We start from the raw sequence: 26,660 nt of genomic DNA, 5'->3' as shown, positions 1-26,660 counted from the left end.
AGCTCTTCAGTGCAAGGCTACTACCCTACCCCCTGAGCCTCAGCACCACTTCCACTTTTCTACTGGTTAATTGGAGATAAGAGTTTCTTGGTCTTTAGTGCCCAAGCTGGCTTTGAACCACGATCCTCAGATCTCAGCCTGCTGAGTAGCTAGGATTATAGGCGTGAGCCACCATCACTGACTTCAAAGATGATTTTTAATTCACATGAAACACTAAAATATGGGAAGTATCTTATATACTGAAATGTTTTTCATAGTGGTTACCTGTAACTGGTGGGTGGATGCTCTAGAGCCTGATCCTTCACGGTAGGCTGGGATTTCTAGGGGACTCTCTGAGAAGCGAAGATCTTTCAGAGTTTTAGGATCCATTTTTTCACCTGCCTCAAGGTCTACAATTATATTAAAAGAACATTGTTCTATAAGCATGTGTAATCATATAAAATAATGAAAACAGTTCTTCATACTAAAAACCTTCTGAGTAAAGGGACCATTGTCATTACATTTTTTCCCTAGAAATTAGAATTAAATAAAGGATACCCACCTCAACTCAGTAATTTAGAATTTAGAAAGAAATTATAATCATAAAATAAGAAAATAGTCTTCCCTGCTATTCTGCAACATTCCACATCAGGCTGGGAAAATAGACAAATCAGTTCAATGGAAATGTTAGCATATTAATATTATTTATTAATATTTCAGCTGAAAAATTAATAATATTTTATCTTTTTTTTGCAAGAGGAAGAACGGGGTTGAAATCAGGACCTTGTACTTACTAAAAAGATGTTCTACAACTTAAGCCACATCTCCAGCCCCATTTACTTTGGTTTTGCTTTGGTTATCATTCAAATATCTGTCAGACTATCTGATATGATGTCCAGACTAGCCTCAAAAGGCTACAATACTTCTCTATGTGCCTCCCATCTGGCATTATAGATGTGTACACATTTATTTTATATATATATGCATATATATGCACACATATACATCATATATATAGATTATAAATATAGGTTATATAATATATATTATATGTAACATACATATAAACAGTATATAATATATAATGCATATGTTATATAGGTCAGGTGGGGGTTTAGTGCTGGTCTCTTGAACTTAAGGCCCATCTGAGCTTTTGTGCACAAGGCACAAAAAGGTATAAGGTTAGAATTGTACCACTTGTCCCACAGTTCTACTTTCAGCTTTAATTAATTAATTTATTTTTATAGTCCTAGGCCTTGAACTCAGGGCCTGAACACTGTCCTTGGGCTTTCTCAAGGCTAGAGCTCTACCACTTGGGCCACAGCACCATTTCCGGCTCTTTCTATGTATATGTGGTACTGAGGAATCAAACTCCGGTCTTCATGCATTTTAGGCAAGCACTCTACCACTAGGCCAAACTCCCGGAGTTCCACTTTCAGCTTTTTGCTGGCTAATTGGAGAGAAGATTCTCACAAAGCTGGCCACTGGCGTTTTGGCCTCTAGTTACTAAAGAACCTGAGATCTGAGGATCATGTTCCAATGCAGCTAAGGCAGGAAAGTCTGTGAGACTCTTATCTCCACTAAAAAACCAAAAAAGCCAGAAACAGAGCTATGGCTCAAGTGGTAAATAAAGCTTTGAGCAAAAGGTCAGGGACAGCACCCAGGTTTTGAGTTCAAGCTCCAAGACCATCATATAACACACACACACACACACACACACACACACACACACACACACACACACACGAATCTCATGAATCTTCCAGCCTAGACTGGCTTTGGATCATAATCCTCAGATCTCAGCCTTCTGAGTAGCTAGAATTACAGGCATGAACCACTGGTAGCCAGTATATATATATATATATATATATATATATATATATATATATATATATATATATATATATATATATTTTTTTTTTTTTTTTTTTTTTTTTAGGTGGGAATACTAATTTCTTGCATAGGCTGGCCTTGAACTCTGTTCCTTTCAATCTCTGCCTCTTTCCCAAGTAGCTCAGATTTACAGGTATAAGCCACTATACCTGACCAATACCTTTTTTTTTTTGTCAGTTGTGGAACTTGAACTCTGGGCCTGGGCATGTCCCTGAACTCTTTAGCTCAAGGTTACCGCTTACCCCTGGAGCCATAGCACCACTTCTGGTTTTCTAGTGGTTAATTGGAAATAAGAATCTCCTGGTCTTTAGTGTCTGGACTGGTTTTGAATCTCGATCCTCAGATCTCATCCTCCTGAATAGCTAGGAGTGTAGGCATGAGCCACCATGCCCAACTGTTGTTTTTTTTTTTGAGTGACTATTGCTTATAACTGAGAAATGTTGTTCTCTAACATCATAGATTATCAGAAACTTTACTGTTTAAAATTCCATTGCTGCTGGGTACAGACAAGGTGGCTCATATCTATAATCCTAGCTACTCAGGAGGCTAAGATCTGAGGATCTTGGTTCAAAGCCAGCCTGGGAACTAAAGTCCATGAGACACTTATCTCCAATTAACCTCTAGAAAATAGGAAGTGGCACTGTGGCTCAAGGGGTAGGGCTGTAGCCTTGAGCTGAAGAGCTCAGGGACAGTGCCAAGGCCCAGAGTTCAAGTCCCATGTTGAACAAAAAAAAATCCTAGTGTTTAGAATTTTATTGTTATCTGGAGAATCTAAGTCACTTTGGCATAAAGAAGCAGCTTCAATTTCCAACCTTGATGCTGAGATGTGTATAGGTTTTCTGAACACAACATTCCATCTGTATTTTATAGTTATCAAGTAAATGAAGTGCAGTCCATACCTAATGTTAACCCTTTCACACATACTCTAACTTTGCTTTGAGATGATCAAAACTACTTTCATTTAAATTTCATCCAACTTCACCCATCTCTCGACCCTTTAACATTTTTAATTTGTTTGAGAAGGCATACTATGACTCCCTGGAATATGGTCTCCCCTCAATACAATTAATCAATAAACCCAAATCTGATCAATCAATAAACCCAAATCATGATATTAAAGCAAGAAATCTCAAATCACAGCCTACTTCAATGTTTTCTTAGTCTAACTTCTGCAGATAAAATGTGCAGTGAATGTGCATGAGCCTGTTGGATGGGTTTGGAACATGAAATCTTACCTTAATTCTATCATATCATACCTGGAAACTTTCTAAGGTTAACATTCCAATTACATTTATTCTCAGCATTCTTATATTTCTTCCTTAGTTTTGATCCATCAAATCCATTTTTCAATTCCTAGGAAAGAACACAGTGAGTATCAGTTGACTGATACATTTAGAATGTAAACATTTTAAATCACATGTACAAGGGGAAGTTTTATAGATACCTGGGGATTAAATTTGAACATAATAGGAGCCTATGACCACTGAGGACTCCTATGAGCCTAATGATTCTATTCAACAAACATAAACTCAGCACCTTCTCCTACCTGCCCATGAGCAAAATGATGAGTATTATTACAGCATGCCCTCTGCCCTAGGCTTTACAATAATGGGGAAAGGTGATGAGAAACTGAATGCTCAAAGCATTTTTGAAAAGGAAAAGTCCAAGTACAGCAAAAAAGAACAGGACCCAGTTTAGCAGGAGCTTATGTGCACGTGTGTGTGTGTGTGTGTGCGTGTGTGTGTGTGTGCGTGTAGAGTCACAAACAAAAAACAAAATTGATCACCTAGCCTGTAAGCTAAATGTTTCTGCTTTCTTCAATAGGTGAAAAGTCTCTAAAGTTGCTGGAATATGGGCAATTATATTGCATAATCATCAGGATGGAGAAAGGCTTGAATAAAAACTGCCAATAAAGTTTGAAACTGACTTCAACTATAAGGGCCTTATTGATTGTGAGCAGAGGTAATGTAATTAATGTAAATATGGGTCTTTCAGAAAGGAAACAAGTACAGAGTGACAAGCTACACACACACACACACACACACACACACACACACACATATACACACATATACCAATATAGATATATAGCTTTATTACTTGCCTGCTTTGAAGAATCTTTTAGAATGTTTTCAATATTATCTTCAGAAGCAACTATCTTTGGCGGCTCATAGTCTACCTGAAACACTTTTGTTACAATTCCACTCTGTCTGCAGTCTCTGGATATCATGAGAAAGAGAGAGAGAGAGCAGATAGATAGGCTGTTAACAAAATTTAAAGAAATGGTGATTATCAGTTTAAGAGAACCTAAAGTCCCTTAACATAGCTACCAAATTCATGTTTTAAAATTTAAAAATTAAAACTATTTCTATTCTATAGTATGCGTGTGTGTGTTGGTCCTGGGGCTTGAACGCAGGGCCTGGGTGCTATTCCTGAACTATTTTGCTCAAGGCTCTACCACTTAAACCATAGCTTCATTTCCAGCTTTTTGGTAGTTAACTGGAGATAGCAGTCTCATGGACTTCTTGCTTTTTGAACAATGATCCTGAGTAGCTAGGTTAACAGGCATAGGCCACTAAAATCTTCTAGTTTTCTGGTGGTTAACTGGAGATAACAGTCTTATAGACTTTCGCGCTGGGCTGGTTTTGAACTGTGATCCTTACATCTCAGCCTCCTGAGTAGCTAGTGATACAGGTACAAGCCACTAGCATATGGCTTTAGCTAGCTGGTTTTCTGTTGTTACTGTTTGTTTTTGTCAGTCATGGGACTTGAACTCTGGACCTGAGCTCTTCAGCTCAAGGCTACCACGCTACCCTTTGAGCAACAGCACCAGTTCTAGTTTTCTGGTGGTTAATTGGAGATAAGAGTCTCACAGACTTTAATGCCTGGGCTGGCTTTGAGCCACAATCCTTAGATCTCAGCCTATTGAGTAGCTAGAATTATAGGCATTAGCCACCACGCCCGGCTGCTAGCTTCTTAATGCTTGATAATTAAAATGGTTTGTTTCATACGAGTGTCTTGACAAGTGAGAAATAATTTTCTGTTGAGTAGACTATATATAATTTTAATAAAGAACATACCATGTATAAATGGATTGTTTTGTTTCATTTGAATTTGTGTTAAGATGTCAAAACAGTTAGCATTGGTGTAAAACTTTTAGATGCCCCCAAAAGCTATGCAATAAATGGTCTAGCTAGTAGAGAGAACATAGAGAATCTTTTTAAAGTACCTGGGCCAGTGAGACATTTGATTTGTAACTTAACAATATTCCCAAAATGTGGCCAAACTCACCTTTCTCCTCTATGATTTGCTAGATATTTGAGACTTCAAAAAAATGTGTAATTGGCCAGGCATGGGGGTTCTCATCTGTAATCCTAGCTACTCAGGGGGCTGAGATCTGAGGATCTCGGTTCAAAGCCAGCCCAGGCACAAAAGGACCTGAGACTCTTATCTCCATCTGACTTCCAGAAAATGGGATGTGGGGCTTGGCTCAAGGGTAGGGTGGTAACCTTGAGCTGAAGAACTCAGGGACAACACTCAGGCCCAGGGCTAAGGTGGTAGCCTTGAGCTGAAGAGCTCAGGGACAATGTCCAGGCCCAGAGTTCAAGCCTCATGAACCCCCCCTCCAAAAAAATCTGTAATATATGGTAAATGTAAGTCCCTAAGTAGCAGAAAGAAAATAAAGGAAAAATGAACAGCTTATGTCCACCAGCTTGAAATGACAGTAGTTTTGTTGTTGTTGTTGTTGCTATTTGCCAGTCCTGGGGCTTGAACTCAGGGCCTGACCTGAGCACTGACCTTGGGCTTTCTTAAGGCTAGAGCTCTACCACTTGAGCCACAGCACCACTTCCAGCTTTTTCTATGTATGTGCTACCAAGGAATCGAACCCGAGACTTCATGCATGCTAGGCAAGCACTCTACCACTAGACCAAACTTCTGGCCCTATGACAGTTGTTTTAAAGGTCAATTATGTCAAAGCAAAATCAACCAGAGAATGACGGTGGCAGTTGTAGGTCGTAAAAGAACTAAACATGGCTGGGCACTGTGGCTCATGCCTGTAATCCTAGCTATTCAGGAGGCTGAGATCTGAGGATCAAGGTTCAAAGCCAGACTGGCACAAAAGGACCTGAGACTCTTATCTCCAATTAACCTCTAGAAAATGGGAAGTGGGGCTTGGCTCAAGGGTAGGGAGGTAGCCTTGAGCTGAAGAGCTCAGGGATGGTGCCCAAGCCATTTCACGGCTCATGACCCACAAAAATAAATAAATAAATAAATAAATAGAACTAAACATAGGGATTTCCTCCTTCAGAGCCATGTAAAGATCCTTAGAGGTCTCCAACTCTAGAAAAATTCTTGGTACCACATACACAGAAAAAAACCCAGAAGTGGTGCTGTGGCTCAAATGGTAGCACACTAATGTCGAGAAAGCTCAAGGACAGTGCCCAGGCCCTGAGTTCAAGCCCCAAGATTGGCAAAAAAAATTCATGGGACTGGGAATCTGGGTTAGTAAGTGATAGAGTGCTTGCCAAGCATGCATGAAGCCCTGGGTTCAATTCCTCAGTACCACATAAACAGAAAAAGCCAGAAGTGTGCTGTGGCTCAAGTGGTAGAGTGCTAGCCTTGAGTAAAAAGAAGCTCAAGGACAGTGCCCAGACCCTGAGTTCAAGCCCCAAGATTGCCCTAATGAAGCACTGATATCATAGGATGAACTAAAAAAGTTATAATATGGTATTACAGTAAGTTTTATCAACTTACTTAGAAACTGCAATAGCTTTAACCTGTATTTTTCCATCAGGCAAAGTAATGGGTTTTGTGTACTTAAATGTAGTATTTTCACCATAACCAATTCTCTTCAGAAACTCAGGTTTGCTGCCATCCAACGTATAATATATATTGACATCTGGGGTGTCTGAAAAATCCAAAAGAGGATAACTGTAACAGTAAAGTTGTAAGTTCCTGAAGTAATAGCTATAGGTCAGTTATTTGAGTATAAATGATAGTTTCCATTTGATTATTACATATATTACACTGAGGACACACATGATGGCATTCCCTGCTCTCACAGAATTTACTTTAAAAAAGAATAAACAAACTATAAATAAATAAATATCTATTGCTAGTGATGAAGTATTGTGATATGAAAAAGGAAGAAAAAGGATATGCCTGAAAAGCAGGTAAAAGATTGGATAGAACATATTTTCATTTACTTCTTTATTTATCATTGGCAGTTCTGGAGTTTGAACACAGTCAGGCCTTTACAATTGCAATGTGGACACTCTAGAGTATGAGTTACTCCTCCAGCCCTGTTTTATTTATGTAACAGTTTCCTATGAGGGCTGGGAACTTGGCTTAGTGGTAGGGTGCTTCCCTAACATGCATGAAGCCCTGGGTTCGACTCCTTGGTACCACATACACAGAAAAGGCTGGAAATGGTGCTGTGGTTCAAGTGGTAGAGTGCTAGCCTTGAGAAAGTACAATGACACTATGCAGGCCCTGAGTTCAAGCTCCAGTACTGGCAAAAAAAAAAGGTTTCTTATGAAATATCTTTTCATATCCTTTGCCCATTCTTCCAGCAGGTTATTTTTTTTAGTATTAAATTGTGGGATTGCGATGCATCTGATATTTAAATCTTAAAAGTATTTGGATCCCTTGTACTTCACAACATTATTTATCAACACACTTTCCATGAGTTATAGAAACACACATTAAAATTTTTCATTTTGGGGGCCAGGTGTTTGGCCTAGTGGTAGAATGCTTGCCTATCATGCATGAAGACCCAGGTTCAACTCCTCCGTACCACATATATAGAAAAAGCCAGAAGTGGGTGCTGTCCTTGAGAAAGCCCAAGGACAGTGCTCAGGTACTGAGTACAAGCCTCAGGACTGGCAATTTTCTTTTTCATTTTGACAATCATATTAGGAGGACATCTTATAATGATACATGTTCTGAGTTATAATTCCTGATCTAGGAAGTGAAGGGGTTATACTACCAATGTGGTTAAGTAGTTTATATACATTCAGTTAAGAGAAAATATTGATAAAATATTGTGCATTACCAGTACACAAACTAAAATTGGGATAATACAGAGATTAGCATGCAAATCAATGAAGCATTATATATAGTCAAATAAAAACAGACATTGGGGGGCCGGATTGTGACCTAGTGGTGGAGTGCTTGCCTAGTATGTATGAAGACCCGGGTTCAATTCCTTGGTACCACATAAACAGAAAAAGCCAGAATTGGTGTTCAAGCCCTGAGCTCAGTCCCCAAGAGTGGCACCAAAAAAAAAAAAAGACATTGGGCACAGAATTGGAATCTCAGTTATTTTACAGAAATATTTGTTCATGGGTAGGGATCGTGGCTTAGTGGTAGAGTGCTTGCCTAGCATGAATAAAGCCCTGGGTTCAGTTCCTCAGTACTACATAGACAGAAAAGGTCAGAAGTGGTGCTGTGGCTCAAGTGGTAGAGCACTAGCCTTGAGAATGCCCAAGGACAGTACCCTGGCCCTGAGTTTAAACCCTAGGACTGGCAAAAAACAAAAACAAAACAAGAAATATTTGTTCATGTTTTATCTGTATAGGTTTCCAGTGTTGATCATGATTATATATATATATATATATATAAATATACATAGGTAAGTGTATTTAAGATTTTGAAGAATAAATATTATCAGGAGTCAGGAAACATATCTATTGCTATACTTTTGTAATATGACTTTAAGACTTTTTTTTTTTTACTAAATGCTTGACACTGTGAACCAATTCACTTAATATATCAACTCACATATACCAATATATACCAACTTATTCAATCCTCACAGTGGCTCTAAGTGGTAGATGTAACAAACCCTCTCTTACCCTAGGGACACTGAGATGTCCAACTTCACTATAAGTTAACAAACAGTGATTCAATCTCTTAGCCTGTCCCACTATAAAGTCTATACTAGTACATCAAATTTACTATCCCACTAAAACAGTGAGCATCTTGGGAGAATTTGGGCTTTTGAATATCTTACCTTGGCAAAGATAAATCAAGACAGTATTTCCACTATGTGCCAATGAAAATCAATGCTAATCCTTTAATCTAAATATATTTAACAGCAAGTTTTATAAAGTTTCTGAAGTTCTGATTACAGGGAGCATGCAGAACTCAGAATACCCATCATTACAGTATGCCCTCCTAATATGATTTTTAAAAATAACACAAAGACTATTACAATGTTATTTTAAACATTTTCAAATACATATCATTCTTACCTGATTTCATTTCCAAAAGTGTATTGTTATCAATTTCATGGTTAGCTTTTCCAGGCTGAGGCACTCTTAATGGTATGATCTGCGGGACACACACTGAACCAGCAGTCATATTCTCCCCTTTCATAGAAAAAGATAAAAACCAAATCCCTTCATGTACCTATGTCCCATCAGAAAAACTATAGAGAGCAGCACTGATTTAAATGCAGAAAATCTAATAAAATATAAATAGGATATTGTTAATACACTATCTACAATTATCCCCCTCTTTTTTTTTGCCACTTCTGGGCTTGAGTTCAGGGTTTGAGCACTGTCCTTAGCCTTTCTCAAGGCTAGAGCTCTACCACTTGAGCTTCAGCACTACTTCCAGCTTTTTTCTATGTATGTGGTACCAAGGAATCAAACCCGGGTCTTCATGCATGCTAGGCAAGCACTCCACCACTAGGCCAAACTCCCGGCCCAATTATCCCACTTTTAATCAATGGTACAATTATTATAATTCAGCTCTATTTTTGCTTGTGAGGTCTTTTTGAGGGTTTTCCCTAAGTTTCTTTCTTTCCTAAGATAAATGAAATGGGGGAATGGAGTTATGTTGAATGGGCAGTAAAAGGAAAAAGGCAAAACAGAGACTACCAAGAATGTTCAGGCCTCAGTTTCCCAGGATCAGTATTAGCCTTCTTTGCCTCCAGCTACAGTGCTATACCTTTTTCCTCTGGTGAAAAGTTATCCCCTCTGGGGAAGCCATCACACAAGAGACAATAAGATGTCTGTATGCAGGAGGAAACGTTCATTTACAGCCAGCTCCCTTCGGAAAACTTTGGGTCGGGGCTGGAGTTTGGCCTAATGGTAGAGTGCTTTTCTAGGATGCATGAAGACCCAGGTTCCATTCCTCAGTATCACATTCATAGAAAAAAGGGCCAGAAGTGTTTCTGTGGCTCAAGCGGTAGAGAGCTGGTCAAAGACATTGCTCAGGCCCTGAGTTCAAGCCCCAGGAATGGCAAAAAAAAAAAAAAAGGAAAGAAAAAGGAAAAGCTTTGAGTCTCAGCCCTTCCTTTTTCCACCACAGTGAGTTTAGTGGTCAAAAGTTGCAAAGACACTTAAGGAGAACAAGTCTTGCTTTTCAAGGAGAAAGGAAATTGGCATAGATAAGGTGAGCAACAAACAAGTTTCTCATTCTACAGCTGTATTTGTAAGTAGATAACTACTAGATCTTTCTGTCATTATTTTTAATGCATAGGTCTTCGGTGGGGGGAGGGGAACAACCCTAACACTCAATTTCGCACAGCAGCCATGTATATTCCTGCATTGCAATTTCAAACTTCAACAATTATAGCTACTTTAATAGTGTAGCATTTGCATTCTCATTTTACAGTGAATAATTTTCTATGCATTTACATAAGCTTATCAATTTGTGATCGGGCATCTAGATATTTATAGACATTTTTAATTTGGCTCTTGCAGTTCTAATGTTGCCGTGAACATGTCTGTGGTTTTGAGTTTTGGAAGACTGTATTCTTGAAACTGGGAAGACTAAGGCAGACTGAGGTGGACTCAATGCCTTGTTGGACAATGTAAGATCGAGGGCCAAAAATATACACTGCAGATGCCGATAGAGCAACCCTTGACCCTATGGAAGTGAGTTGAACGTGGAGAAAACTTGCTCATAATAAGCCTATTTCCATTCAAGGGAAGGGCAGTTCAAATAAAAATAGCTGACAATTAATTCTAAATAAACACAGTGGGAGAGAGACGAATTCTCAGCGCAGGGACTAGTGACTGCCCTTGAGGTGCTGGTGTGACCTCACACGAAGGGGATGGAGAAAATGGCTTGTTTAAATGCAAATACCAGGGTGAAATTGGTGGAAACACATCATCTACCCCCCCACCCCACCCAATCCCTCCTGGTGGCTCACCTCCTCGCTCCTGGGATCAGAGCCCGTGTGGTTCTCGCCCCCGCTGGACAGACAGGCCTGCTCGGCTGGAGTGACAGAGGCCTTCCTCTCTCTCTCTGCTTCAAACACAGAAAGAAATCAACACCCCCTCTTCCCCACCCACCCACCTCCGGGGCCTTCACCCCACCCCAATCAAGGTACCGCCTCAGCCCCGTAGCCCAGTCACTAACCTCTGACTGCTTCAGGCCTTTAACCTATTTCACAGCCCGGTTACCACAGACGCAGCAAGCTTTGCCCCGCCCACTGGAAGCGGAGCAGATGATTGGCGGGAAAATCCGATTCCTAGCAACTAGCCCCACCCCTGTCTCTGGGATAATCTTTCTCTTGCCTCCAATCATAGGCATCCAAGAATATGCCTTTACAAAAATTTGAAAAGCACTAGGAGGGCCATGGAACGCCTACTTAGTGAACATGAGGAAAATACACTCGTTCGTTCATCATACGCTGAAATTCCAGATCACAAAATTTCGCAACTGTAGCGTAGCTGGTGAGTGGGAGGCAGCAGGCAAAAGATTGGCCTCCCCAAGCCGACAGACTAGGAAGGACCCTCTGCGACACGAAGAAGAAGGACCCTCTTTCAGGCTTCTAGTCTGTGGCCTCCCGTGGTTCCCGGGCTAGTTTCTTCCTTCCGATCCGGGAACCCAGGACTATGGCTGAGGTGAAGGTGAAAGTGCAGCCTCCCGACGCCGATCCGGTCGAAATTGAAAACAGGTGAGTCTTGGAAGCTCAGTTTTTTTTGGCCCCGGACGTCCTCCATCCCCGTTCCCCGCAGGCGGACTCCATTTCTAAAGGAAAGGCTGAAACTAGTTGAGGATGCACGCAGGAACATGATGGCTGGATTCTATGTTAAGGCTCCATTAGAAAATTTGCAACTTTTGTACTTGGCTTTGTCGCAATATTGCTTAGGAAGTGAGTGATGCCATTCCCTCGTAAGGAGGAAACAAGTACTACCCACCAGTAATAGTAACCCAGGGTTGCTCTGTCACAGAACTAAAGGGACTCAGACTAGACGTTTGACCTGAAAAGGGCTCAGTTTGTGATTACAAAGCCACACTAAGCCAAATCACTTCATAATTATCCTGTAGCGTCTTTAATGCTATGTGTGCTACTGCACTATTTGTAGATTATCACGATATTGTAAAAGACCCCAGCTTTGCCAAGCTGTTACGATTAATACATTTGTTGATCTTAAGAAGACTTAAGAGTTGTTTAATGGAGATAATTCCTTCCCCAGACAGTCTCCAGTTATAGGAAATTACGGTAAGCTTTGGCTTCCCACCGGAAATGTTTACCTTTGTTTCCTGCTGACAGACTAGTGGCTTAAAGTTGTTGCTGTTATTCCAGCTGAGAAAATGGAAGTCGCAGCTTTAATATTTAACTCTACTCCTTGCAACAAGCAAACACATTGTCACTAATACCTTTGTTTCTAGAATTATAGAATTATGCCACCAGTTCCCTCATGGAATCACAGATCAAGTAATTCAGAATGAAATGCCTCATATAGAAGCCCAGCAACGGGCAGTGGCCATCAATAGATTGTTGTCTATGGTAAGATGAATTCAACTAGGTCCTGTTATTTCTTATATATTGTTACCTTGTAGTTGTTATGGTTAACTTCATTGTACCGATTTTGGGAGATGGAGCCTCTAAAGTTAGTTTTATGGTCCCACCTTGCCACATGATGGGGCTGAGGGGAGGGAAGGAAGGCCTCACAGTTCATCCAGTATGTAAGTAAATACCCCCAAACTAATCTTCCAGCGTTAAATACGGGAATAGGGCCCCTCTCATTCAGTTTCTCAGAACAACCAGAAGTTCAATGGTACTGGCGTCCAGGTTCTCCATGTTCCATGCATGTTCACCCATGTTCCAAGACAATTCAGAAGTATGTCAGAACATGCTTTATTTTACCTTTGGTTCATTACATAAGGAATGCTACCATGAGCTTTTATTCCTTTCTTGATATTTGTGTAATTTCATATAATAGAAAATTATGCATCGAGCTGGGCCCTGGTGGCTCATACTTGTAATCCTAGCTATTCAGGAAGCTGAGATCTGAGGATCATGGTTCAGAGTCAGCCTGGTCATGAAAGCCCACAAGACTCTTATCTCCAGTTAACCAGCAAAAAGTCGGAAGTGGAGCTGTGGTTCAAGTAGTAGAGCACCAGCCTTGAAGAAAAAAAAAGGCTAGGGAGAACTTGAGGCCCTGATTAATACCAAATAGATAAATAAAATTGTTCATCACTGGGGCCGGGAGTTTGGCCTAGTGGTTAAAGTGCTTGCCTAGCATGCATGAAGACCCGGGTTCAAATTCCTCGGTACCACATACATAGAAAAAAGCCGGAAGTGGAGCTGAGGCTCAAGTGGTAGAGCTCTAGCCTTGCGAAAGTCCAGGGACAGTGCTCAGGCCCTGAGCTCAAGCCCAGGACTGGCAAAAAAAAAAAAAAAAAAATTGTTCATCATTAAATGTTATTGTTAACTTCAAAATTTTATTTAGTCATTGTGATATTGATCATGTACATTTACCTTTTATCTGAACTTTTTAATTTTATGAAGTTTTATTTTTATCTCTAGTTGTATTATATAATTCATATTTAGTTAGATTTAAATGTTGATTTTTATGTATTGTTCAAATTCTGCTTTTGGAAAATTCTTTAGATATTAGCCATATAACCAACCTAGGATATAGCATATATGACATTGTTAATAGTGAAAAAAAATTTTAAATTGAAATAGTTAAGTTTTTAAAAATACAGGTGTATTCTTTTTAACCAGTCCTGGGGCTTGAACTCAGACCCTGAGCATTGTCTATGGGCTTTCTCAAGGCTAGTATTCTACCACTTGAGCCATAGCACCACTTCTGGCTTTCTCTATGTATGGGGTACCGCAGAATTAAACCTGGGTCTTTGTGCATGCTAGGCAAACCACTCTACCACTAGATCAAACTCTTGGCAACAGTGGGGTTTTTTTTGTTTGTTTTTTGTTTTTTCTGATCTTTTTTTTCTTTTTTTCTTTTCTTTTTTTTTTCTTTTTTTTTTTTTGCCAGTCCTGGTTACTGAACTCAGGGCCTGAGCACAGTCCTTGGGCTTTCTCAAGGCTAGAGCTCTACCACTTGAACCACAGCACCACGTCTGGCTTTTTTCATATATGTGGTACAGAAGAATAGAACCCTGGTCTTTGTGCATGGTAGGCAAGTATTATACCACAAAGCCAAATTCCAGGCCCCTGTATTTTTTGTTTTAATACATGAAACCTAAGCCTCAAGTGGAGAAGTGATAGATAAATGTGGGAGAATATTTTAGACTTCATAGTAAAAATATTAAAGGATACAGTAACATTTGTCATTAAAATTTATGTACCTCATAATTGACATCTTGTTTTCTATTTTTAAAATAATTTAGGGTCAGTTGGATCTCTTAAGGAGTAATACAGGTCTTTTATATAGAATAAAGGACTCTCAGAATGCTGGGTAAGCACCTTTTTTATTTTAATAAAGTCTTAGTTATCATCAATGTAATGTATGTGTTAAGAAAACTAATGCAAAATTGCACAATGTAGCCAAGGATGGTGATGCAGTGCTCTTATTCCAGCACTTAGAAAGTTGAGGCTAATGGGTCAAAAGTTTGATGGAAGCCTTGTCTGTATAGTGAGTCTTTGTCTCAAAAACAAAGGCCAACCAAAAAAGGCATGTGCCAGTGGTTCATGCTTGTAATCTGTGCTACTCAGGAGTCTTGACATCTGGAGATAGAGGTTCAAAATCAGCCCAAGCGGGAAAGACCATGAGACTCTTATCTGTGATTAACCAGCTAAAAACTGGAAGTAGAACTTTCACTCCAGTGATAGAGTGCTAGCCTTGAGTTAAAAAAGCTAAGGGACAGAGCCTAAGTTCTGAGATCAAGCCCCAGTACAGGCAGAGAGAGAAAGAGAGAGAGAGAGAGAGAGAGAAAAAGTATAATGTAAATTTGTCTTGTATATCACTTTTGCTTTCTGTCATATATTACATTTCCCAAAGTAATCATGCTTTAAAAAATGGGATATATATTCTTTCATATATATTAAAACTCATAAATGATTATATATTTATATACTGTATATTCATATATAATCTTTTTCTTTTTTAAAAAACAAAAATGGGATCATGCTGTCCATACTGTTTTATAACTTATTTTTTTCACTTACTATATCTTGGACATCTTTTCATGTTGGTACACACAGCTCTGTCTCATTCTTTTTAAGGTAAGCCCTTCTTTTGGTAAATAAGTCTATATGCTGACCTTGTCTGATAATTTAAGTAGTCATTTAGATTTTTACATATCCTCTACCCCTTTCTTCTTAAAATCTGCTTTATTCCCCTGCAGTAAAATGAAGGGATCAGATAACCAAGAAAAATTAGTATATCAAATCATAGAAGATGCAGGAAATAAAGGTAAGCTTTTGAAGAATACAGCAGAAAGTTCATTGGTTTGGGTTCTAGATGTAAAGAATAAGATCCCAGCTTTCCAGGGAAAAGGTTTGTATAAATAGGAAGGAAAGAAAGAAAACATACATATATAACATGCACGTCCCTGAAGGACACACAAGAACAATGTCATTATTGCTAGGATGATGGAGAAATTAAACAGTTTAAAGCCACATTCAAAACGTAAGCTTTTTTTGTTTATTTGTTTTGTTTTGTTGTGGGTCATGGGGCTTGAACTCAGCCTGGGTGCTGTCCCTGAGTACTTCAGCTCAAGGCTACCATCTTACCCTGGGTCTGGGCATTGTCCCTGAGCTTTTCAGCTCAAGGCTACCACCCTACCCTTGACCCACAGCCCCACTTCTCATTTTCTAGTGATTAATTGGAGATAACAGTCTCACAGCTTTGTTGTGCCCTGGCTGGCTTTGAACCTCAATCCTCAGATGTCAACCTCTTGAGTAGCTAGGATTACAGGCTTGAGCCACCACACCTGGCTTCTAAACTAAAGGTTTTTGTTTTTGTTTTTGCCTCTACTGGGGCTTGAAATCTGGGCCTGGGCATTGTCCTTCAGCTCGAGGTTAGCAATCTACCACTTGAGCCATACCACCACTTCCTATTTCTGGCTTTTTTATGTATGTGATACCAAGGAATTGAACCAGGTCTTCATATGTGCTAGGCAAGCACTCTAAAAGTTTTTTTTGTTTTTTTGTTTTTTTAATTCTCACTTTTTGTTTTTTAGCTTACCTTAGCCTATTTAACTATTACAGAGTGGGCAGTTTTTTGTTGTTGTTGTTTTGGGGGTTTTTTTTGGTTTGATTTGGTTTGGTTTTTTTTTTTTTTTTTTTTTTTAAGTGCTAGTCCTGAGGCTTGAACACTGTCCCTGAGCTTCTTTTTGCTCAAGGATAGCACTCCACCACTTGAGCCACAGTGCCATTTCCAGCTTCTTCTGCTTATGCAGTTCTGGGGAATCAAACTCAGGCTTTGAACATGCTAGGCAAGCGCTCTACTGCTAAGCCAAATTCCCAGCTCCTAGACTGGGTAGTTTCATACACGGAATTTATTTCTTAGAGTGTTAGAAGAATCTAGTTAGATCGTTGTTGGGTGTTATTCCTGAGCTCTTCAGCTCAAGGCTACCACTCTACCCCTTGAACCACATTGCCACTTCCAGTTTTCTGGAGATAAGATTCTCATTGACTTTGGTGCACAGGCTGGCTTTGAACTGAGATCCTCAGATCTCAGCCTCCTGACTAGACAGCATTACAGGCGTGAGCCACTGTGCTCTGCTGGTTACTATTCTTTAAGAGTCACAAGATAACACAGGGTATCATGGTGGGACACAGCAAGCTAACACAAAAAGTTTACTTTTACAAGTTTTTGTTGCAGTGCTAGAGATTGAATAAGGACCTTTCATATACAGGGCATGTGTTCTACCACTGTACTACATACTGTACAGAAGCTCATTTTTTACTGGGCACTAGTGGCTCATGCTAAAATCCTTACTACTCTGGAGGATGAGATCTGAGGACTGCAGTTCAAAGCCAGTCCTGGCAGGAAAGTCCCTGAGACTATAATTTGCAAATAATCACCAAAAAGTCAGTAGTGGAGTTAGTTGTATTTCAAGTGGTAAAGTGGAAAGTCCATGAGACTTTTACCTCCAATTAATAAGCAAAAAGCTGGAAGTAGAGCTGTGGCTCAGGTGGTACAGCACCAGCCCTGAGTGAAACAGTGAGTGAACTCATTGACTGGGCCCTGAGTTGAAGTTCTAGAACTAACTGGCACATAAATATATTACCTTCTATATCAAGAGTATAGTTAATATGCTTTAGGATCTATTTTTGTCATTGTCAGTGGTTTATAAAAGTATAATTTGAAACTGTATTGTTAGATGCATTTTTACGTTGAATTAGTGTGTGTGTGTGTGTGTGTGTGTGTGTGTGTGTGTGTGTGTGTGTGTGTGTGTGTTTGCTTGCTTGCTTGCTTGCTTCTGGTTCTGGGTTTTGAATTCTGGGCCTACGCGCTATCCCTGATCTTTTGCGCAAGGCAGGCACTGTAACGTTTGAGCCACAGTGCCACTTCTGGGTTTTTGAGTAGTTTATTATTAGAGATGAGTCTCATGGAGTTTCCTGCCTGGCTGGCTTCAAACTGCAATTCTCAGATCTCAGCCTCCTTAGTGAGGATTACAGGCATGAGCCATCAACACCTGGCTGAATTAACATTTTTAAAATAGTCTTACAAGAGCTGTAACCTTGAGAAAGTCTAAGGACAGTGCTTAGGCCCTGAGCTCAAGCCCAGGACTGGAAAAAAAAAATTAGTCCTACAAGCCAGGCACTGGTAGCTCACACCTGTAATCCTAGCTACTCAGAGGGATGAGATTTGAGGATTGTGATTCAAAGCCAGCCAGGGTAGAAAAGTCCGTGTGAGACTCCCATCTGCATTGACCAACTCAAAAACTGGAAGTAGTGCTGTGGTTAAAGTGGTAGAGTGCTAGCCTTAAGCCCAGAGAGGCTCAGGGACAGTATCAAGCCCCACAACGAACAAAAACAAAAAGCAGTCCTACACTGATAAAGAAAGAAAGCACAGGAACAGGGAGCATGGCATAGTGATAATGCGTTCACCTAGCATGCACGAAGCCCTGGGTTCAATTCCCCATAATCACATACACAAAAAAAGCTGGAAGTGGTCCCGTGGCTCAAATGGTAGAGTGCTAGCTTGAGCAAAAACGTGTCCAAAGACAGTGTCCGGGCCCTGAGTTCAAGCCCCAGGACTGGCAAAAAGAAAGAAAAAAAGAAAGCACAAATTGTTATTATTGTCAATTGTGTTGTTTGCTGATCTTGAGTAGGTCTACCTGCTTCTACAGTGCTGACTATATTATTATTCATATTACAGATGTTCCCCAACATATTTTTATATACCTTCTTTTTTAGCATGTAATATTTACCTCTTTGAAAGAATAATCATGTCTTCCCACAATTAGTTTTTAGTAACTACAAAAACCAACAATTACAAAAAATTTTTACAATGTAGTGTGATATAAATAAATAATGGGTATACATTCAAACATTCAGCTAGTGAGTTTTTTTTTCTTTTTTTTTTTGAGGGGGAGGCATTTTCAATTGAGAGTGGCAATTGACTCACTCAAATTAAAATGAAAAATATCAGACACTAGTGACTACTATAAGGAGTAGATAGAAGATGTTGAAATTCAACAGCTTTCATGTTTTTTTTTTTCTATTATAAAAAGGTCCTTTATTTTTGTTTTAGTTTTTTTGGTTTGTTTTTTTTTGGGGGGGGTTGTATGGCTTGAACTCTGGGCCTTGTCTCTGAGCTCTTCAGCTCAAGGCTAGCACTCTACCACTAAGTCACAGTGCCACTTCTTGTTTTCTACTCGTTAGTTGAAGGTAAGAGACTCACAGTCTTTTATGCCTGGGCTGGCTTTGAACCATGATCCTCAGATCTCAGCCTCCTGAATAGCTAGGATTGTAAGCATGAGCCACTGGTATCCAGCCATTTTCCTGTTTTTAAAAAGATATCCTAATGAGATTCCTAGAAATTTGCATTATTAAAGCATATGACTTTTTTTGGAAGGGGGGTGGGTCATGGAGCTTGAACTCTGCCTGGGTGCTGTCCCTGAGCTCTTCAGCTCAAGGCTGCTACCCTACCCTTGAGCCAAGCCCCACTTCCTGTTTTCTAGAGGTTAATTGAAGATGAGAGCCTCAGGTCCCTCTGTGCCTGGGGTTAGCTTCGAACCTAGATCCTCAGATCTCAGTCTGAGTAGTTAGGATTATAGGTGTGAGCCACTGTGCCCAGCTAAAGCATATGACTTTAACTGTTCTGTGTTGACAGAACAATATGTTTTAAAGTTTTTTATTTTCCTCTATGTTAGTAAATTTCATAACATAATTACATAAAGTTTGTGTTTTTCATGAAGGGTTTGCTGTCAATTTATTTTTATAATTTAGAATGAGATATAGGTAATGAATAGAAACACATTGTACTTCAACTTGATTTATTTAAATTTCCCATAGGAATATGGAGCAGAGATATTCGATACAAAAGCAATTTGCCATTAACAGAAATCAACAAAATTCTAAAGAATTTGGAAAGTAAAAAGCTTATCAAAGCTGTTAAGTCTGTGGCAGTGAGTAATTTTCCTTATATTTGTTATAGGTGTACTTAAGGTTTTTATTCTTCAGTCTATAGTATGATTTAAAGCAACTGGCAAAAAAAGGACTTTTAAAGAGCAGTTTTCTAAAGTTAACAATTTTGTTTTTTCTATCAGGATCCTTGTAACCATTCTAATCCTAAAAATTAGCTTACATTGGCCAGGTACCTGAATTCAAGCACGAGGACCAACTTATGTGTGCATGCATGTGCACATATGTGCATGTACATGCGTGCGTGCACACACACACACAATTGACCATGGATATGCTGCTTTGTGCTTTTTCACTGCCTCAATAACTCTTGATGTCTTCTCCATTCCAAACTAAAACTTCAGTGCAGTCATTTTGAAGAACACTTTTTCTAGTTTTTATACTGTGAGATCAAGTTTATGTTATTCTTGCATGTTTACATATGTATTCAGCAAATACATACAGAGTGTGTTTCAGGCACATATTCTGGGTGCTTGGGGGTCCTTAGTGAGCAAGTCAGAGAAAGATGCATTCTCTGGATCTTTTGGTACTGTCTTCCCTGGATACCTGTAGTGTTCCCTATACTAAATTGATATTTCTTCTTTTTCTTTTCTTTTCTTTTTTTTTTTGGTGCCAGTACTGGGGCTTAAATTCAGGGCCTGAACACTGTCCTTGGACTTTCTCAAGGCTAAGGCTCTACCACTTGGCCACAGGGCCACTTCCAGCTTTTTCTATGCATGTGGTACCAAGGAATCGAACCTGGGTTTTCATGCATGCTAGGCAAGAAAAGACATGGAAAAAAAATTTTCTTTTTGGACTTTTTTTTTCTTTTCTTTCTTGGCCTGGGCGGTTTCTCTGAGCTCTTTTTTTTTTTTTTTTTTTTTTTGCCAGTCCTGGGGCTTGATGTATGTGGTACCAAGGAACCAAACCTGGGTCTTCCTACGTGTAGGCAAGCACTCTTACCACTAGGCCAAACTCCCCGCCCATCCCTGAGCTCTTTAGCTCAAGGCTACTGCTCTACCCCTTGAGCCACAGCACCAATTCCAAGACATGAAAATCTTTAGTTCATATTGCTCAGTGAAAGAAGCCACTCTAAAAATGCTATATGCTGTATACCCTAACTATACATAATTTTCTGAAATTCTGGCAATACTGTAGACACACTGAAAAGCTAAGTGGTTACCAAGGTATGGGTATGGGTATAGGGGAGGTTATAGGGAGAAGCATGGGAGATACTTTGGGAGAAGAAAAACTATTCTATATGATACAAGTTTACATTAAGCACATATCAAAAACTATAGAAAAATAGCTGGGTGGGGCTGGGAATGTGGCTTAGTTGCAGAGGGCTTGCCTAGCATGTATGAAGCCCTAGGCTCAATTCTTCAGTACCAAATAAACAAAAAAGCCCAGAAGTGGCACTGTGGCTCAAGTGGTAGAGCAGTAGCATTGAGCAAAAGAATCTCAGGGACAGTGCTCAGACCCTGGGTTCAAGTCCCCGCACTGGCCAAAAAAGAAAAAGAAGACGAAAATAGCTGGGTGCTGGTCAGAGCGCTATCCTTAAACAAAAGAACTGGCTTTGAACCTTGATCCTCAGATATCACATTGAATTACAAATTCGAAGGAGCCACCCTGCCTGGCTTGAGTTAGGAAGCTTTTTTCCTTTCAGAATCCTTGTTAACCATTTGAATCCTAATTACATAGTATATTAGACTTAAACATTTTATGAAAGTAAAGGGGCATGCTGGCAGCAATATAATTCTGACAAATTAAAAACAAATCTTACCCATCTTCTAGACCACCTTCATTTCAGACACCATCACAAGTTTGGGAACTTTCTTCACATATTTGTAATAATTCTTTTTTTCTTTTTTTAAACATGTAGGCAACCTTAAGGAAGGCAAAGGAAATATGCATCCCACACCAAAAATATTTAGGCATGCTGATTGTCTTCCAAGTTGTTCGTTTGTTTTTATTTGTAATAATTTTGTAAATATAAAACTCTTCTAAAATAGAATTTATTGTAAAGAGCATTTCATTTCTGAAAATTGTTATACATACATATCCTGTGCTTTTTTGTTTTTTCTTTCCTAGGCCTCCAAAAAGAAAGTATATATGCTGTACAACCTGCAGCCAGATCGGTCTGTGACTGGTGGTGCCTGGTACAGTGACCAGGATTTTGAATCTGAATTTGTAGAGGTGCTTAACCAACAGTGTTTCAAATTCCTACAGTCCAAGGTGAGGCAGAGTTACGATAACATTTTTTTAAAGTGATTTATAAAAGATGTGCAGTATTTTATGAGATTGAAAATACTAAAGTTAACCGGGTATGTAGCCTAGTGGTAGAGTGCTTGCCTAGTATGCATGAAGCCCTGGGTTCGATTCCTCAGTACCACATAAACAGAAAAAGCTGGAAGTAGCGCTGGGACTCAAGTGGCAGAGTGCTAGCCTTGAGCAAAGAGTGTCCAATGACAGTGCCCAGGCCCTGAGTTCAAGCCCCAGAATTGGCAAAAAAAAGAAAAGAAAGTACTGACTAGCATTCTTACTTAGATTTCTTATGTTTCAACCCTTACAGGCAGAAACAGCACGAGAAAGTAAACAAAATCCGATGATACAAAGAAATAGTTCATTTGCTTCCTCCCATGAAGTGTGGAAATATATCTGTGAATTAGGGATCAGTAAGGTCAGAACTTGCTTTCTTACCTTTTATGTAAAACCTGTTCTTCATACAGATATAGATTATAATGTATTCCCAACATATTTGACCCAGACCTCTTTTTCAGGTGAGAGCTGTGAATATTCTGCACTAGTCACTTTGGGAAAACGCTCTTAGTCTAGGTAAAGGCAGCCATTACTATGTGACACTGGTAGATATTTGTTGAACTTGGGACAGAGCAGCAGAGTACAAGACCAGCAGTACATTTCACCACCCAAAGTTAAAAGTCTGCCTCGACAAGTTCTTGACTCCTTCACATATGTACAGTTGAGCATATATGCAAAATCTCAGCCATACCATCCGTGTTTGTTGGTATTGTCAGCATTCTTTTGAAGATCTACACATGAGAACACTGATGATTTCCATAATCTGAAACACAGCCACATTGGCACTTGGACATATCCTTTTTATTTCCTGAGTTACAGATTTCTTATTTATAAAGGAATAGGAACTTAGACTGTTAGATATCTAAAGTATCTTTCTGTTCAATCATTGCAAGAATCTGTCAAATTCTTGCCAAAGAAATGTTACTTTGTAAGATATAAATTTTCTTAAGAGGATGGCATCAGATTGTGTCAAATTCAGCAGGTTAGCCTTCTGTCCTTAGCATTTCAGTCACCATTGTTTGCCCTCTTTTTTGTATTTTTTTATTCTATAGTACATTGTTTCCCTATTTCACAGAGGGATTGTGGTCCTTGGCTGCTTATAACACCCTCCCTCCAAAAGAGTCTCCTTGTCCTTTATGCATCTTTCCTTTGTCCTTTCTTAGGTAGAGCTGTCCATGGAGGACATTGAAACCATCCTGAATACACTCATTTATGATGGGAAAGTGGAGATGACTATCATTGCTGCAAAAGAAGGCACAGTTGGCAGTGTAGATGGACACATGAAACTATACAGGGCCGTCAATCCAATCCTCCTACCTACGGGTTTGGTCCGGGCACCCTGTGGTCTCTGCCCGGTACGTTAAACAGTTTCATTCTGCCCCTGACTACCACCAGGCCCAAATTCCGCCTAGACAAACAAAGCAAACATAGTTGATTTCTCAGACTATTGGGATTGATCAACAGTCACTCAAACCTTCATGTACTTACTCTAAGGAACAAACACTACCTCAAACTCAAAATAGGCAAGTTAAAGATATTACATAAAGGCTAAATAGAGACAAAAACAAGATTTGAGAGCCTACTATGGACCATGCTTGTTTTCAATGATTTTTATATGTGATCTCATTTGATCCTTGATATATCCTTGGAACTAGTGGTGTTATTTCCCCTAATGAATGAGGGAACTTAAGTTTGACGGGTGCAGCTTAGTAGTAAAGCTCATGCTTAGCATGTACAGGCCCTTCAATTGCTCTGCATACAGTTAAAAAAGGGGAGGGTGGAACTTAGGCTTGGGAAAACCTAAGAATATCAGCTTAGAATTACTTCCTTGGCATCAAGCCCAGAGATAGTCGTTTTCCTAGAATGTCCTAGCAGTCTCATTGAATAATTGAATCTTATTTACAAGTATCAACCATATGCTGAAGGCATTGAGGCTGCAAGAGAGCAAAAGATCTTAGTCCTTGTGGAATCTATATTCTTGAGCTGCTAGTATGCTGTATTTCATTGTACTGTCATTTTCTCACACCTTATCTATGTGCCTACGCTTTCTTGCCCTGGTTTCACCTTCTAGATAGAACGCTAACAGTGGAAGTTCTTTTTAATTTCCTTCATAGAGCTGAAGGTAGCTAAACATGAAACATTAGCTTAGTCAAAATTAAGTCATGTATATGTTTAAGACTTTATGTATTTCTATGCTACCTGCTGATAGCCTTTTGTTTGGTGGGCAGGTGAACATGATCATCTTCCTGCTATGGTAAGAGGCCCTGCCATTAACTAACTGTATAATCACAAACCAGGCTTTGTTCTTAGAGTCCCTAGTTCCTTTTAATTTGAAAGTTTTCTGGAAGAAAAATAATACTACTTTAAATTAAAACTATTTAAAAAGTATTTAAATGGTATTTTAAAGTATTTTAAAAATATTTTAAAACTTCATTTTGAATATAAACTGTTTTGTTTTTTAAGGTTTTTGATGACTGCCATGAAGGTGGTGAGATTTCACCATCTAATTGTATTTATATGACAGAGTGGCTTGAATTTTAATATTTAATAGAGAACTATGAACTTTATTAAACATTTGCAAATGAAGTTACTTTGAGACCAAATAAATTCATGATGGAACGTCAAATTTCTTTGAAAATACACTTCATAGTAATGGATACAGACATGCTGCTATGAAGACTTTTTTATTTATGAAGACTAAATTTATACTGGAAGAGTAGCCAACAGAAAGTGAAACAACAGTGAAATCCATTCCTCAACAAGTAAGATATATTGAAGCTCTGGAAAACCACATCTTTTGAAGTTTCAAGACTTTCTTCAAGGAAAAAGAAACCAACAAACCTATATTTACTAGTACTGTGGTAATGACTAAAGCACTTAAGTGTTCATTTTATCGCTAGAGCATGGGCTCAAGTGGTAAAGTGCAAGGCATTGAGTTCAATAGTCAGTCCTCAGTACAGCTAAAGTAATAATAATTAACCAGATTTTTTAAAGGTAGGTTATTTAAATTAAGGACTTCATTGGAAAAGTTTTGTTCTGATTTTTTTTTTCAGTCATGAAGTATGAACTGGGCCTGGGCATTGTCCTTGAGCTCCTTTTGCTCAAGGCTAGTGCTCTACCTCTTTGAGCCACAGCACCATTTCCTGTTTTTTGCCGGTTAATTGGCAATAAGAGCCTCATGGACTTTATTGCCCAAGATGGCTTTGAATCTTGATCCTCATCTTAGCCTCCTGAGTAAACTAGGATCACAGACCTGAGCCACCAGTTCCTGGTTTGGAAACTTTTATTAGTTGGGTTTGTTATTACCATTTGGATTTCTTAATTTCTCTATGTTTCATTGAGAAAAAACTAAAAGTGCTGAAGGCAGAAGAGCAGAGGCGCAGGAATGTATGCAAATTTAGGGCATGACTGGATGAATAGAACATTTCTTTTCTATACACTACTCCATTTTATATCAGTATAATTACCCCAGTCCCAAATGATGACTACTGTCTAGGGGTATGTTTTCAGTGCATAAATATTAATGATCTTTTTTTGGGGGTGGGGGGGGAGTTCTGGGGCTTGAACTCAGTTCCTGGGCTCTGCCCTGAGCTGCTTTTTTGCCCAAGGCTAGCACTCTATCACTTGAGCCACAGCGCCATTTCTGGCTTTCTCTGAGGAAATGAACCCAGGCCTTCATGCGTGCTAGGGAAGTACTCTACCACTAAACTACATTAATGATCATTTTTATTCTAAATAGAGTATAAGTTTCCATCTTTGACCCAGTTGTCTTTGCTAGAATATCCTTACATTCTTTAGTGTAGTGTTTATTTCCCTTACCACCACTACCACCACCAAATTCAGATGTTGAAATTTAATTCTCCATGTGGCCATATTTAGCGGTAGAGTCCTTAAGTGGAATTAGTGCCTTTATAAAATTAGACCCAAAGAGGCATGCTGCTCTTCCTTCCTTGCGAGGACACAGAATATCTCCATCTAAGAACCAAGATGGGAACCCTCATCAATGAATTTGTCAGCATGTTGATCTTCAACTTCAGTCTCCAGAATTTTGAGAAATAAATTTCTGTTATTGATAAATCATCAGTCTGTGTTATCATGTTATAACAGCCAGCACTAGAACAATGTTTAATCATTTAATAGACTCGTATTCTATTCATACTTTCAGAAAGACTATAGAGACCATTGTTCTCTTACATATTTTAGATTTGTTTCCTTTTTTGAAAAATGATGGTATGGCATCTAAGCAGGAAGCCATTACTGTATAATTCTCAGTTCTAACAGTACTTTCAGATCTGGGCATCAGGCATATAAAAATGCTAGGTTATCATTGCAAAGAAAATAGCAGTATACCTATTATAATTTCATCTTGAAACTGTACTTAAAAGTTTCCCTGCCAGGTGTGGTGGCTCATGCCTGTAATCCTAGCTACTCAGGAGGCTGAGATCTGAGGATCGAGGTTCAAAGCCAACCCAGGCACTAAAAATCCTTGAGATTCTTATCTCCAATAACCACCAGAAAACCAGAAATGGTGCTGTGGCTCAAAGGATAGGGTGGTAGCTTTGAGCTGAAGAGCTCAGGGACTATATACATATACATACATACATACATACATATGCAGAGCAAGCGAGCACGAGGCCTGGGGTTCAAGCTCAGGTACCAGGAAAAACAATTTCTGTAT

General features: G+C 39.2%; 2 protein-coding genes across 8 annotated transcripts in view; one reads left to right on the top strand and one right to left on the bottom strand.

Moving 5' to 3' along the window:
- The window catches only part of Dzank1 (double zinc ribbon and ankyrin repeat domains 1), a 46,857-nt gene extending 35,539 nt beyond the window's left edge, over positions 1 to 11,318 (bottom strand). For 4 of the 5 annotated variants that reach the window (XM_090351943.1, XM_090351945.1, XM_090351947.1 and 1 more), the window contains exons 1-7: positions 11,248 to 11,318; positions 11,039 to 11,133; positions 9,129 to 9,245; positions 6,628 to 6,781; positions 3,977 to 4,091; positions 3,129 to 3,225; positions 265 to 389 (exon numbers count right to left, since the gene is read on the bottom strand). In XM_090351943.1, the coding sequence (XP_090208069.1) occupies positions 265 to 389; positions 3,129 to 3,225; positions 3,977 to 4,091; positions 6,628 to 6,781; positions 9,129 to 9,237 (600 nt within the window). In that variant the 5' untranslated portion in view covers positions 9,238 to 9,245; positions 11,039 to 11,133; positions 11,248 to 11,318. Of the gene's footprint in view, positions 1 to 264; positions 390 to 3,128; positions 3,226 to 3,976; positions 4,092 to 6,627; positions 6,782 to 9,128; positions 9,246 to 11,038; positions 11,137 to 11,247 lie in introns of all 5 variants that reach the window. The other variant, XM_090351944.1, reaches the window with a different exon arrangement.
- Positions 11,319 to 11,654: 336 nt separating this feature from the next.
- Positions 11,655 to 26,059, top strand: Polr3f (RNA polymerase III subunit F). Of its 3 annotated transcripts, XM_090351940.1 has the most exons (10): positions 11,655 to 11,788; positions 12,508 to 12,625; positions 14,476 to 14,543; positions 15,290 to 15,310; positions 15,433 to 15,500; positions 19,556 to 19,668; positions 21,755 to 21,898; positions 22,236 to 22,343; positions 23,146 to 23,337; positions 24,446 to 26,059. In XM_090351940.1, exons 1-10 carry the CDS (start codon positions 11,727 to 11,729, stop codon positions 24,521 to 24,523), a joined length of 972 nt encoding a protein of 323 aa, XP_090208066.1. In that variant the 5' UTR covers positions 11,655 to 11,726; the 3' UTR covers positions 24,524 to 26,059. The 3 variants fall into 3 exon arrangements, with proteins under 3 accessions (XP_090208066.1, XP_090208067.1, XP_090208068.1); XM_090351941.1 differs by lacking the exon at positions 15,290 to 15,310; XM_090351942.1 differs by lacking the exon at positions 23,146 to 23,337.
- The last annotated feature ends 601 nt before the right edge of the window (positions 26,060 to 26,660 follow it).

Source organism: Megascapheus bottae, chromosome 18, assembly GCF_031878675.1.
Source record: "Megascapheus bottae isolate mThoBot1 chromosome 18, mThoBot2.hap1, whole genome shotgun sequence".
Classification (NCBI taxonomy): Eukaryota; Metazoa; Chordata; class Mammalia; order Rodentia; family Geomyidae; genus Megascapheus; species Megascapheus bottae.
This window is presented reverse-complemented; position numbering and strand designations above follow the sequence as displayed.